Source organism: Scyliorhinus canicula, chromosome 17 (genome assembly GCF_902713615.1).
Source record: "Scyliorhinus canicula chromosome 17, sScyCan1.1, whole genome shotgun sequence".
In the NCBI taxonomy this organism is placed as follows: domain Eukaryota; kingdom Metazoa; phylum Chordata; class Chondrichthyes; order Carcharhiniformes; family Scyliorhinidae; genus Scyliorhinus; species Scyliorhinus canicula.
This window is the reverse complement of record NC_052162.1, coordinates 77096428-77111532: the sequence shown is the minus strand read 5'-3', so window position 1 is coordinate 77111532 and position 15105 is coordinate 77096428. Positions and strand designations below refer to the sequence as shown.

At 43.0% G+C, this 15105-nt stretch overlaps 1 protein-coding gene across 2 annotated transcripts in view; it reads left to right on the top strand.

The window, feature by feature from the left end:
- Nucleotides 1-14841, top strand: part of pcdh19 (protocadherin 19) — a 142427-nt gene extending 127586 nt beyond the window's left edge. For both annotated transcript variants that reach the window (XM_038774560.1, XM_038774558.1), the window contains exon 4: nucleotides 10087-14841. In XM_038774560.1, the coding sequence (XP_038630488.1) occupies nucleotides 10087-10682 (596 nt within the window). In that variant the 3' untranslated portion in view covers nucleotides 10683-14841. The remainder of the gene's footprint in view (nucleotides 1-10086) is intronic.
- The last annotated feature ends 264 nt before the right edge of the window (nucleotides 14842-15105 follow it).

The window sequence follows — 15105 nt, the reverse complement described above, 5'->3', positions numbered from 1 at the left end:
GAACCGAACCTGGGACCCTGGAGCTGTGAAGCATTTATGCTAACCACCATGCTACCGTGCTGCCTAATACTCAATATTTAGAGACTTTTCCCTCCGAGCAATTTGTGCATGTTGTTTTTTGTTTTTTTTTATAAATTTAGAATATCCAATTCATTTTTTCCAATTAAGGGGCAATTTAACGTGGCCAATCCACCTAACCTGCACATCTTTGGGTTGTGGGGGTGAAACCCACGCAGACACGGGGAGAATGTGCAAACTCCTCACAGACAGTGACCCAGGGCCGGGATTCGAACCCGGGTCCTCAGCGCCGTAGGCAGCAATGCTAACCACTGTGCCACCGTGCCGCCTTTTGTGCATGTTGTTGTTTGACAAGCTCTGAACTATCAAGTGGAGTTAACAAATCAAACTGCATTCATAGTTTCCTCTTGAATAACAGGATTTCTGGTGAACTTTACGTGGTAGCATGTACAGTGGTCCGCTGAGATATTGGAAATTTACTATAATTTTTCATGGTCCTCTGGTGCACTGATATAATACTTTAATGATTGCACAAAACGTTCGGTCAATCCATTCGCTGTTGGATGATATGGAGTTTACTTGATGTGGTGTATACCTTTCCCTTTCAAGTAGTCCTCAAACTCCTTTGAAGTAAACTGCACACAATTATCATGAACAATCTCCTCTGGTGTCCAAATCTGGTGAATATTTTGTCTAGTTTTTCAATGGTTTGCTCTCATCATTGACTTCATTCGTGATTTCTGGCCATTTCAAGTGCACGTCACAATCACTATGAATATGCGACCTTCCAGTGGACCAGAATATCAATGTGAATTCTCTGCCATGTCTGTGTCGGCCATTATCATGGAAGTAATGGTTGTAATGGTGGTGTTCCCTAGTTTTGCACAAAATTGGCATTGCCCTACTTTCTCTTCAATTTGAGCATCTAATCCAGGCCACAGCATAAATAACTGCATGCCAATTCCTTCATCCTCATCACACCAGGATGTCACTCATGTAGTTGATCAAGTACTCTACGTTCCAAGCACGGAGGAATAATCACAGCGATTCCCCATAATAGTACATTCAGTACTATAAGCTCAAGCCTTCGTGTGAGGCTTGAGATCTGGATTTTTACTATCAACATCTGACAGAACACCTTCTTGGACCAAATCCATCAACTTCCCCATCACTGAAAAGGTTCTTGTATATATTTGAACTTGAGGTGAAGTCAAAGGGACACTATCCATAAATGAGAAATACAAAAGATTGACAAAACATTTTTCAGGGTCATGCTTGACTTGCAACAGCAATCGTGATACTGCCTCAGAATTTGCATGCTGCTCAGACTTTCAATAATGGATATCATAAGTGCTGACAATATCAATGATTATCTTTGCAATCTACTAGCTCCCAAAGAAGGTATGCCTTTATATGGCTCAAAGATTGTAGTCATGGGTCGATTATCCATCTAAAGAGTAAAATGATGTCCACGAGGGTAATGGTGGAACAGACTTACATTGAAAATGATGTTTCTTTTTCTAGCTGAACGTAATTCATTTCTGTGCTAGTAAAAGAACGTGAAGCTAATGCTATTAGTCGTTCCTCTCCTGAAGGCACAATGTGCGAGTTGACTGCACCAACCCCATAGGGTGAGGCATCACCAGCAAATCTCAACTTCAGCTTGGGGTTACAATGAACTAAAAGCTAATACTTCTGTGAAGCTTCTTTCACTTCATTGTATGCATTTTCACATTATTATGACCAGTGCCATACCTGTTTGGCACATAACGTGTGTAAAGGCTTCAATCTTGTTGCTAAATTCGGCACCAATTTACCATAATAATTGATCAACCCTAAAAATAATCTTAATTGTGTCACATTTTGAGGAGGTGGTGCTTCTAAGATTCCTGGCATTTGCTTTGATTCTTTGTGTCAGCCATCTTTACCAATGGTATGATCAAGTTGCACTTTTCCTTCTTAACTCTCAAGTTGTGGCTCGGTAACCGCTTCAGGGGAGCTTCCAAATTCTCCAAGTATTCCTGTTCACTCGGACCAGTGATGAGTATGACATCTAAATAACATTCCACTCCATTCATCCCACTTAGAATTTGATCTGTGGATCTTTGAAAAAGAGAAGGTGCAGATGATATTCCAAAAGAAAGTCTTTTGTAATGAAACAGACCTTTGTGCGTCATAATGGTTAATAGTGACTGTGATTCAGCAGTCACATTCATCTGCCAATATGACTGTGAAAGATCAATTTTACTGAATTTCTGTCCTCCAGAAAGTCCACCAAACAAAGTCTTCGATCAACGGCCGTGGATAATGATCTACAAACAAAACTGGGTTAATAGTAGTTTTTAAATCTCCACAAATTCTCACTAAGCCATCCCAATTTAATACAGGAACGATTGGTGTTGCCACAGATTCGATGACTCCTGTCCCTAGTAATCTTTCTAGTTTTTCTTCAACTTTAAGCCTGGTGACGTATAGTACAGTTCTAGCTTTGAGACATTTTGGTGTGCTGTCTGGCTTGATTTTTAGGTATCCTCAACTCAAATCATGTAGCCTAGCGAATCTTCGAAAACCTTCTTCTACTTCAACAGAAGTTATTACAAGTTCCTCTTTGAGTCCACTAATTGACTGACTCTTTCCCAGTTAAGGCTAAGCTTAGCCAACCATACTCTGCCAAATAGAACAGGAAGATTTCCACAAACAATTTGAAGAACCAACTTTGTGCTTCTATTTTCACCAATGCATCCTTTTAATAGCACGGCATCGTCATCCTTGGGATCACATCGATTGTTTTAAAGGCAGCTGCTTCGTATTTTAATGATACTGCTGCACCCGTACCCACTTCCATTTTAATTTCCTGACTTTCAAGTTTTGGATATGTCCAAAAATGTTGTTGATCGATCTGCATTGACAAAACACCTAGCTTTAATCCTTGCAGTATCTCAGTTGCGCTGTCTTTTGAATGATCTTGAGCTTAAACCACTATTTGGTAGGCATAATTAGATTGTTTAACTGTATTTTTCTTCTTGACCTTCTTGGTATAGGAGAGTTTTCTGAGGCCAACATGCCTTGACAATGTGGACTTGATTGCTACAGTTCTTGCATGTAGCTTTGTTTCTTGTGGTATCCATTTTGTAGATCGTCGCTCCAGCCCCTATCTGCGAAACTTCTGTCTTTTCTAGCTCCATAGATATGACAACTTCCAGAGCAGCTTTTAAAGTTAAATCACTTGATAGTTAGCTTCACTACGGAGTTCACAAACCAGCCTGTCTCGTCGCGTATCATCAAATGTAGTACCAAATTCACAATATCTCTTTAATCTTCTTAAAGACGCTACAAACTGTAAAATGCTTTTACCATCTTCCTGATTATGTTGGTGGAACCAAAACCTTTCTGCAATCAGTAACAGTTTAGGAGAGAAATGCCCCTGATTTTCATTAATTGAATTTAGAACTTATCTTCTGATTTTGCTGCGTGAATTAGATTTTGTAGCAGCATAAACATTTTACAATTGTGCTGAGAAATGTTGCAATCTTTTGGTGCTCCAGTGTCTGATTAGCTATTAAAAACAATTGGAATCTTTCCTCGCATGAATTTCATGTTTCATAATCCTCATCAAATCGCCTCTGGTGACCGTTTTTCCCACCATTTTTCGATGCCAGCTCCAAGGGTCTACATTTCTTTCCTTCCAATTGAAATGGAAACTATGGCATAAACGATCCCTTGATCAAGAAACTAGCAATTCTTCCCCTTTTGCCTGACTGTATTTTTGACATTTTTGCCGAAGTAGTGGCCCGTGCAGAGTTGTCAGGCTTTGAAATCCCTGTGCTTTGCCATGTATGCGGTGGGCCCTGCAACCCAGACTCCACCCACTTCAATGCAAGCAAGTCAGCCATTTTTCTGCCTCAATCGCCAGTTTTCTCTTTTGTTATATTTCTTTGTGGCCGCAAAGATTCTTGTAAACCATGTTGAGAGGTTTATTTAGAGATGTTGCTCATACAATCAAAAATGTTGATCTGCCCAAAGCCTCTGTTGACGTCATTACACATCACGTGATACAGAACCAGCAAGAATGTATTCTCGAACACATAGTAGTAATGAGCCCAGTCCTAAGTTTAAGCACAAAATTACAGAGTGGTGAATTAGCATTGCATTTTTTTCAGTGTTTATAGAAATCTTTTATTCTTTACAATCCTTTCCTAGCGGCACAGTTGTGAAATATTTTGGCTCCAGGCAAGTGTATTTGTAATTTGTCAAATATTAGACATTTGTGAGATCTTTCCAAAGGCTCTCAAAGTATTCAGTGGTAACAGAGAGTGACTATTTTTGCATCTTAATATTATATCCAGGAGCAACAGCCCCATGAATATCCCTGACAGCTGCTAAATAAGCAAAATATTTGCATAATTCAGCTAGTTGTTCCTTGACTTAACTGCCAAGTGAATCAGAAGAAACATTTGCCGAAACGTTTGCCTCCTTTCAGCCTTGAATCACGCATTCACGCATCAAAGATGCTTTTCCTATGCAAGGAGTTGTATTTTTTTTAATTTAATCCTGTGGCTATCACGACGTTTTTTTAACAAGCATTTCCCATTAGGACAAGATCATATTTTGCCTATCAAATTTGAATCTCAAATTCATGATGGGTCATCTATTTTGTTGCAGCGAAACGAGAACTCATTTAGATAGCCGAGACTTTGTGCAAAAATGCAACAGCCTTGTGTGATTTAAATGGCAATGCACAAGCTCAAAACTTTTGCTTTTATGTTTAATGACCTCGAATACAGCTTTGCAACATAGCAAGCACTCGCATCCGGTGCTGCATTCTTGACTTGGTCAGCATTTTAATTTTCAATATTTTATTGTATGAAACTTGTCTCCTAAGCAAACGCCACATGCAACACAAATTTTGTCCTTGTGAGGCACATATTAATTAATCGATACAATGTATTCTGAATTTCAGACTCTTTTTATAATACACATGGTGACAGTTTCACCATACATCATTATGTCATCCTACGCTCTAGAATAAAAATATTTCTCTCTATGAGTTCATAATAACTCCTCTGATATCTTAACAGTTCTGTTATGGCCACATGAAGTCACCAAAAGTCCCTTTAGTGTTTTGTTATTTTCAGCACATTGAAAGGTTATATTTCAGTGGTTGATAGTTGGTTTGTGCCTCTTTGTTTACACGATAGGGTTAACTTTATGTTCTCCTACTCCCAGCAGGGATCCTTGCCTGTGGAGAAAGTGTGTCGAAAAAATACTACATGCTGTTTAATTTAAATATGGTCATATAATGGTGTATAACCTCTCTCCAATCTGTGTGCTACGCACTGCCAATATGAGTATGCAAGGTCAGAAAATGACCTCCAGAATGTGTACAGGGTACACAGGGAGCCATACAATAAGTCACTTTTGAATATTGCCTCCCTCAACTCTTAAATAAAACAGCTATTGCATCTTGTTTCCTTGCGGTACCATGCAGGGATATGCAAAAAAAAAAACCACTGAATTATCTTAACGGCCTTCTTTGTTATTGAATATCAATGACAGAAATGCCATGTCAATCAGTACCCCGTCTCAGTGAATCTCTGGGGCCCCATTCCAAACTGAAAACTGTTTGTTTCGTGGAGTCAACCAATTTATCTGGCCACTGGAGAGAAAGACTTAATAAAACATCACTGGAAGTATTAAAGCAACCTCTCCCCTAAATCCATGAACAGCTTGCACCTGCAGGATAGGGATACATTTTTTCTTAATTAAGTGCTTTCTGGGAGAAGTTTGAAATATTTTTTGTACATCAAAACCGGTTCTGAAAGTATGTCTTATTGTTGACACAGAAACACATAATAAGTTTATTATTGGATGGATACAAATTTGTTTATGCACAATGTAATTGTATATATAGTATATAAAATGTAGGGAATTATGTTTGTATTGATCTTAAACAAGGTCATAACCTACGATGAGCATAACCCTTCGTAAAACACAATCCCATTATTACTAATTAGGAGTTGTTCCATCTGTAAGATTGAGCATGAGGAGGAGTTAAATCCTAGCCTGCGGAAGTTTTTTAATTCTCTTTACCTATACAATGGGCGTAATTCTCCGATGTCGCGCCGGAGTGACCTCACCATCGTGAACTCCGTCGAGTTTCACAATGGCGCGAAACGGCCCCGATCGCGACCGATTCTGGCCCCAGGAATAGGCTAGCATCGGAGCCGCGAGGAACAGAGGGGCGTGGCGTAAAATGCACGTCGTCAGCGCACGGCGCCCGAATGACACTGCGCCGCATCTTAAAAGGCGCGATCCGTGCAAAGAAAGACCCGCAGCAGAGGAAGAAGGAAAATGTCGGAGCCACGGAGGGCCGCGCCGAGGTTCCGAGATGCCGACCTTGAGACCCTCCTAGATGAGGTGGAGCAGCGCAGGGGCATCTTCTGCCCAAGATGAGGCATCGCCACCCTTCCAGCGACGGGTCTGGCGTGAGATGGGCACGGCTGTCAGTATTGTGGGCAGACCCCTCGATCCGGGGAGCAGTGCCGCAAGAAGCTCCACGACCTCACCAGAGCTGCCAGGGTAAGTGCCACAAGGGTGCCGCGGGTCACAAACATCCTCCCCCACCATGTCCCTCATTCTCCCCCCCCCCCGGCACAAGGGGGAGGGGGGTGAGCAACGTTGTCACTGACCCACATGAGCGCTGCGACCCCCTGGAGAGATGACATGGTGTGGCTCCAGCTTCCCCCCCCCTGCACAGCATTAATGTGGCCTATATCTGAACGCCCTGATGATACCCGCTTAATTGTGATGCTCTATCCATGTCCCCGTCGTCGTCCCCCCGCAACAGGAGGACTAACGATTCTGAGCTCATAGCTCATCATAGATCGGGCTGTCATCATTCAACACGGCACTGATCACACCCGTTGACACTGTCATCAATGTAATGCTATACCGTAGTGCCGCAGTGTTAAGATGATGTTGAATTGGAGCAGTGCAGCAGTGCACGCGGAGCGGGAGTTCCGGGAGGGGGGGGTGATTTGTGCTGTCCGTGTACATGACTGACGATGCAAGTGGTCGTGTTCAGCGATCCCCTCCCACGCGATGCGTGAACCTTGCGGACACCAACACGTCGCGTGCCCGCTGTCCTGAACGGTGCCGTCGTGCAGCCTCCTGGACATTACCACCACCCGGGTCGTGTCTGTCTCCAGCGCCCCACTCCCCACCCTGCTGCACGACATCCTCCTCCTCCTCGTCCTCGTGTTCCTCCTCGTCCTCCTCCTTCTCCTCACCCCCGTCCACGTCGACATCAGTGACCGCATCCTGTGCCATCCTCAGCGTTTGGACGTCAATGTTCCCCTCGGCATCCCCCTGAACGTACCGGCTATGAGCGCCTGCGGCCAGCGAGGCGACGATGGGCCACTCCGCGGCCATCCCCACTGCTGCAGCAGCAGCCCCTGCATCTGCATCCACTGTGGGCTTTCGTAGTCGACACTGCTAGATGACCAACTGCAATGCAGAGGCATCAACCACTGTGGTGAAAATCGCTGTTTGGTTGGCATACATGGTGACCTATAGAAGGGTGTTGGGGGGAGGGGGCAGAGAAACGACATGTTAGACGGAGGTTCTTCGACACCTCGGCAGCCGGCTGCCACGGGATACCCGTGTGCCCCGGTGGACTGGTTGCGTTGCTCACACGCGGCCAGCTTAACCCCTGGTCACTGACTGCAGCCAACCGTGAGTTAACAACGTCCCCCTCACCGGTGCATCAATGGGCTATGCCCATCAGCCACACGACAATCTGCGGGCATGTCCTCGTCACCGTCCTGCCATGGCAGGGCAGCTGACATGTTGCATCCGCGGGTGGACTCCCACCTCCCTCCCTCTCCGCCCTCCCACTTCCACTCTCTCCCTCTCCCCCTCCCACCTCCACTCCCTCCCTCTCCCTCCTCCCACCTCCACTCCCTCCCTCCCCCCTCCCACCACTCCCTCCCTCTCCCTCCTCCCAGCTCCACTCCCTCCCTCTCCTCCCTCCCACCTCTTCTCCCCCCGTTGGCCACAGTGTTCTCGGGGAAGCCTTCCCCAGTCTGTGGAGACTCCGGGAAAGTCTGCTCACCTCCTGAGCGTTCAACGTGAGCCAGCACGACTGGCTCATGACTAAAAAAAGCAGGTGTGGACAACGACGGCGTGAACTGGGGTCACGCTGTCGGGACTTCGGCTCATTCGGGCCGGCGAATAGCAGGGGTATCGGACAATCGCCATTTTGGGCGCCTCGGGCAATTCTCCGGCTTGCGCCGCGCAGAACACAACGGGATCTTTTTCGCCGGTTGGGAGAATTGGGGGAGCGTGTAGGACCGGTGTCGCGTGAAAAATTGGCGCGGCCTGCGATTCTCCCAACCGGCGCGACATCGGAGAATCGCACCCAATGAGTTGATTTGTGATCCAAAGCGAGGGTAGTTTGAGGATTGCATCAGCTGAAGGTTGCAGTAGATGTCAGGTTTTATCGGTGGTAAGTGGTTTCATCTGAGATAAGTGATCACCAGCCAGCCTGCTGACCAGCTGATCATGTTCCTCTTGACATTTTTACACTGAAAGTGTGTTAATATTATATTAATATAAAATGACAATATACGTACCGTAGCAGGAATTCTCAAGTCTGTTTATCCACCAGTTACCTACTAAATGCACAGTTAACTCCACACATCTGTCCTAATGCTAATCAACATCATGACACAAGTACTTGCGCGCAATTGGCTACATTGATTCCCCGAACCATTCAGCCTTCTCGCAGATCCTGCTGAAAACAACAGATTGTCTAAAAAGGCTTATTCCTGACCTTAATCAATGAGCAAACAACATAATCAAGGTCCTTGGTGAATATATTGGTATCATTTACATGACGATACTGATCTGCTCATACGTATGCAATCATTAACACTGCAGAGCTAGGCAATATGTGTGCCACTGTCTTTGGAAGCAGCAGCAAGTACAAAAGAGTGGTATTATAAGGGTCCTTCTTGTTTATTCCCTGTCTATTTCCTTGTTTCCCCCTTCCTTTTCTTTTTGCCGTTATATTTTTGATACTTGGATGATTCATGGACATGTGTCTTTAAGGCCGCCTGCCATTTTAATTCAAGCATAAGAAAGCAGTGGCTTATGCCTTTAATTCAAACGGAAGGACCCAGAATACTGGTGATTGCCGTCTGGCCAGCATCAGGGATGACTCAGTTTGATTGGTATGGCTGGTGGCAAATTACTTCCCAAAAGGCTGTGCTCTGCCCATTAACAGGTGGTGATTGAATATTATCCCCTGGAATGTTTGTTCACAGCCAAAAGGTTCATTTTTGCTTTCACTTTTGATTTCGGAGGCACAGAGGTAAATCCTCTCCAGAAAGCTGTTGCTAAACCACTTCATAAAATATCTAGCTAAATGTCTCTCCAATCAGCCTATTGGTGTTGGATTCCTGAAATCAAGGCCTGAAGGCAGGCCACAAACTGAGAGCAAAGTCTGGTGAGAAGGGGACTCTTTTTCTCTCCAGGACAATTGTGAGTTCAAGCTGAAAAATAAGGACTTTGATATGCAAGCTTACTGTGGAGAAAACCTGCAAGAACATTATCTGAAGCAAAGAATCTTTTCTCTTTCATTTACATTTCTTTCCCCTTTTCTATTCCACTGTGTTTATCTACCTTGTGTGTGAGTAGAGGGTGAGGAGGAAAGTTAAATTAGTTGGGTACTTATTAATAGTTAACCAGCTGTATCTGCTGTGTATTTCACCATTATTCTGGTTATAAATAAATAGTAATTGTGTTTCAGCTTACAAACCCGGTGACTGTAATTATTGGGCAGGCAAGGGCAAAGACGTTGGAAATTTTCATTAGAATTATTGGATAATTCACTTGTGCTGTGACTCCAGGGCATGTGGGCTGGAATTGACTGCACACTTGCCCAGGGTGGCATAACAGTATACGGTATTAACCAATCTTTGTTTGACCAGATCTTGGAACAAAAAGATAAAAGTACGAATGTTTGCAAAGTAATAATGTTGTTTCATTATCTTGCTGCCTCCCCAGATCAGAATGAAGGCTTTACATGCATGGAAGAATGCCGAATTTTAGGTCACTCTGACAGATGTTGGATGCCACGGGTCGCAGTGCCAACCCATGCCAAATCACCTGACCGTGGTAAAAATGTTATTGCACTGTCCATCGAGACCACCAGTGTGGACTCAGAACCCTATGAGAATGGCAGTTCAAAGAGAACTTTTGCAACTTTTGGCAAAGACCCCAGGGATCGTACTACTGAGAACGATAAAACAGATTTGAAAGGAAAGAGGACATTTGATCTACCCATCTGCAGCCCAAAAGTGAATGGTTCTGTCTCCAGCAGCCAGGAAACAAGCAACGGCATTGACATTTCAAGTCCTGCCAGCACACCTGTGCATTTGGGCAGCCCCTCGTCCAGCAGGCCTCCAGTCACATACTCTGTGATGCACTGCCCCATAACACGTGACCTCGACCTGCCTGTCAATCAGACCTCCTCGCATCCATCAGAGCCAGGGTCCCGGGAAGCAGACTCAGAACATCTCCGAGAGATCAACCACCTCCTGCATGATTGCAGAGAAAAGGACTCGCTGGGCATCAAGCGAATACAGGACATTGTGCTCTGATCACTGGGTACCACCCGCAATGCAGATAAATATTAACACCGTGACAGTTTTTAAATTGGTTTCCTTCAGTTTGGTGTATGGCTCATTTAAAAGCTTTTTCCTAAGTGTACTTCCTTGCATTATATTTTTTGATAAGAAAATTCTCTTTTGTTTCATAGGCATTGAGGGAAAAGGAGGAACACTAAGCAGTGAGCTCCCAAGTAATTCCAAAATCAAATTAGTCCAAACTGAATCAGTTTGGATCAATTTGTAGTCATCCAAATGCAATCATTTCAGATGCAATCATTTCAGATGCATTTGAGGACAGGCTCTGCGGGCCAGTATAAGTCATTGCAGCTTCAGATTGTAATCATGGCCGGTGTGGTTTAAACCTTTAGGAGCTCCACTGGGAAGAATGATCGACATAAAGCTCAAATTTCAAAAGATCCAGAAAGCATCCAGAGTTCAGACTTTTCTAACTACAATTCATGCCTATTGCTTATTCCCTGTTTGTAAGCCCAGCCATTTTGAGCTCACGCCCCACAAAAGTGCCACCCCATAAAAGCTTGACCTGTGTTAATGGTGTTTGTACCATTTTTGTAAAGTGGTTTATCTCCATTAGTCTTCCTGTATAAAATGGGTGACCAGTCATTGCATACCTTATAAAAGCACAGTAGAACTGGCTCAGTTACCCAACAGCACCTGCCCTCCCCCCTCCACATATACCCGAAGGTCTGAGACTAAATGTTCTGTAACAGAACGCTATCTCTTCTTAAGAGGGGGATACTCCTCTAACTAGCAGTGTAAGGTATTATATATGTGAAATTGAGTGCATCACAAATGAATGGCAAAGTATGTACCATTCAGTCAGGCGCACAAGTCCAACAAATATCTCCAACTCTGCTAGCCATAGTCATGTTCTTAAAACAAGGAACTTGCTGAGAAATATCAGCACTCTCACTTTATAAATAAGGTTTTTTATATCGGTATAGTCATACTGTAATTGTAAGACGTTGAGCATTAGCATGAGTACTCTCTTTCACAGAGGCAGAACTGTACCCAACTCCAGTGAACCAGTCTGACATACACAGTTGGTGTGGCACGTTTCTGAACTTCTTTGTGTCTTGAAGTACGTGTCATCACACCAGCTGCAGGGTTGAATTTACTTTATCAACTTAAGGCAGGAATAAATTGGTAACTATTGAATAGTTATTGAAGTGGAATTGATACTTTAAGATGATTCATGTATTATTTAAATGCCATAAAAGTCTTTAAAATATTTATTAAATATCTCAAGTCAACCAACAACAGCACATATCTTTTCAGCTCAAAAATGATCCCCATCAAAAAAGCTGGCAGGGTATCCCACAACCAAAGCCTGCATCCCCAGAATATTCCCACACAGTGTTCAGAGGAGATGGGTGTTTATTTCACTTCTGTTGTGAACTTCCTAATTTTTAAGTTAATAGTTTAATTCCCACCTAGTTCATGGTCACAATCCCACATATAGCAAGTCGAGACTGATTCACTGACTATGACACATCCCAGTTTGAGCACTTTGCTTTTGTTTACCAATGATTGTACAGCCATAACTATAGCAAACAAAAACACAATAGTTGGTAACATTTTCCCCATTCATGGTATTGTAGGTCCGCCATCTGATAGTGTTCAGTTGTTCGATGAGTTCTGTGGTGACAACTTGAGATAGGACAACCAGTTTGCCACATCGGCCTGCTGATATTTAGGACGTTGATTGTCGGCTGGTCATAAAATGATAAAAATAGGCCTTATGATCACAACAGCTATAAGCTGTGCCTTTATGTTGTATGACTTTGTAATATCTAGTGATGAGTAGATCACTAATGTATATTCTGAGGTGTATAGTTGAAAGGTTATGATTTTTTTGGATGGTAAGGGTAGGTACGAATCACAATAAGAGGGAATTTGTAAATATAAGACCATGGAACTAGCAGCTGCTACCCTTCAAATGTGTGCCTGTTGTTACAAATCTACGTCATTTTTAAATCTTCAGAACCAGTCCAAGTTCGAGGAGTTTGTTCCTTTGACACTGTCTACTGTTGAAGTCTCAACTGTCATAGTGTTAATATTTGTAAATTTTGAGTGCATTTTTCAGGGTGGCCATTCATTACTGATATGTTTAATTAAGGTATTCTGCAAGATTTATCCCCATATTTGTGATAAGTTCTAAATCTGGAATGAGCTTAAAATCCTGCAGCAAGAAAACAACAACAAAATAAACCACAGGGACTAGAGCAGCACAGGGACATCGGACTTGCTGCTACCGTGTTTAAAGTCCCAAACTTAGCAGAGATGGACAATCAAAAACCCACTTTCCAGTGTATACAGGAGGGTTGATCAGTTCAGAGGCAGGTCACTTGGGTTCCCAGCAACCATCATCAGGACCAGTCAAATGGAATTGTTCACACAGCGTTTTGGAGAGGGGTGAACTGCAGTGCCATTTCAGCCTTTGAAAGCATGCCAACTCAACCCTGGCACCGACTACAGTGGGAAATGTACTTCACCTCCAAAGTGCAAGGTTTAACACCAATCGAAATGAAATTATGGTGGCGGTGGCTCGTAACCCAGGCAAATGGAGCAAATCTATCTCACGTACAGGCACCTGCCAACAGAAATTACAGAGCATCAGAGACTAGGTTGAGGGAAGAGCCAACTGTGGGAGGTCTGCCTGCCGTGATGGTTTTATGAGTGACGTATCGTGGTGGCCAACTACAAAAGGATATTAATGGAAACCAGGGAAGGAGCAGCTAAGTATTGGACAAGTTCTACAGCCTGCCCTCTGCTTGCAAAACTCATTAATGTATTTTCTGCATTGTTTTAAGTAGATTTTTTTTTCAAGTGCAATATACACTCAGCCCATGTCTGTTGGTTCCTGTGTTTCTCCAGTTTTTTGGTCAAGTGTTCACACAATTTCCATTTGTGCGGTAGTCCATTCCGCAGCAGTGTATGCAGCCACACTAACTCATTCACAATGTGCAACTCCTGCCTGTTTGCTTTGATGTTCCTCAACCGAATGCCATTTGCACAAAGACGTGCAGTTTATTAATGAGTTCATCATTGAGGTTAATTTTTTTGTTTTACTTTTGCAATATTATTTTTATATATTAAAGATTCTGGCAGGCACATGGGGGGAAGGCTCAAGGGCAAGAATGAATGATGTGAGGACTGTTTTCCACGTTAACCCTTTGAGGACTAAGGTAACTTAGATGTTGCATTGGTGGTGGGGGGAGCAATTTTTTTAACAAACAAATATAGTATTAGATTATTCTGCTTTTTCCAGAGAATATTGTTCATAAAGAAATGTTCCTGTGTTTGTGAAGTTATTGTAACTCACCTGTGTGAACATAGCTATATTCCTCTAAATTAAATTCAGTGTTATAGATGTGGGAGCAAAAGTTTGTCAGTGCTTTACAAAAGTATAAAAGGAAGCCCAGTTCTCAAAGGGTTACACTTGTATCATTACCCGTACCACCCTACCCCGCCCCCCCCCACCCCCAGTTTTCTCAGTGGCAGTACACAAATTGACATCTGTTCTGTGATGATTGCTTTACAACTGGGGAAAAAAGGCTATTTCTGTGAAGAAGCTATTGTCAGTGATTTATACATGTCAAAATTGCTCTCGCATAAAAAGAAACCTCTAATTACAGAATGGAACCATATTCAGCTATCATCAGATGCAGACAGATGTGCTACTGCAGTTAAAGCACAGAGGAAGATAACAATCACTCATCACAGTTCACAGAGTTGCCGTACAGAAGCATCTGATAACACTACACACTGGTCATTTGCCAAAAAAAGCTCAATGGGAGCTTACAGCACGGACTGTTTTACCAGATTATCTGTCAAAGATTGTGTGAAATGATAAGATAATGCTGTATATGCATATATGTTATGTACATTTTCACAGTGATTGGTTCATTGTAAAATAAGAACCACATTTCTGTATATTTTATGATAATATAAAGCAGCTTTATTAAATTATTATAATGTTTCAAATGATGGACTGTCAGCATTGTTTCACCTGTTTCTATGTTGATCTGTGGGCTTTTAACCCTTTATGCCAGCGGCAAGTTGAAAAGCATTTAATCTTGACAATCGTTTGTGCACTTCTGACCCAAGAATAAAGTATTTAGGCTCTTCATTCCCAGTCTCAGAAGTAGTATTTAAATATTGTGAATCAGAATTGCAGAGATACATTATTAAGCCTGGAGTGGGGGGTTCTCTGAAATGAAAACCACACACATTCCCAAGAATGCTTTCACTGCTGCAAATATAATGACCAGACATGATCCAACCTTCCTCCTTTGCATACCAGACACTAGTTACTCAATTTGTGGTTTGTGAGGTTCAGTTATTCTCCTACATACGTTTGTCTTTCTTTAGCAATGAACCCATTCTTCTTGCT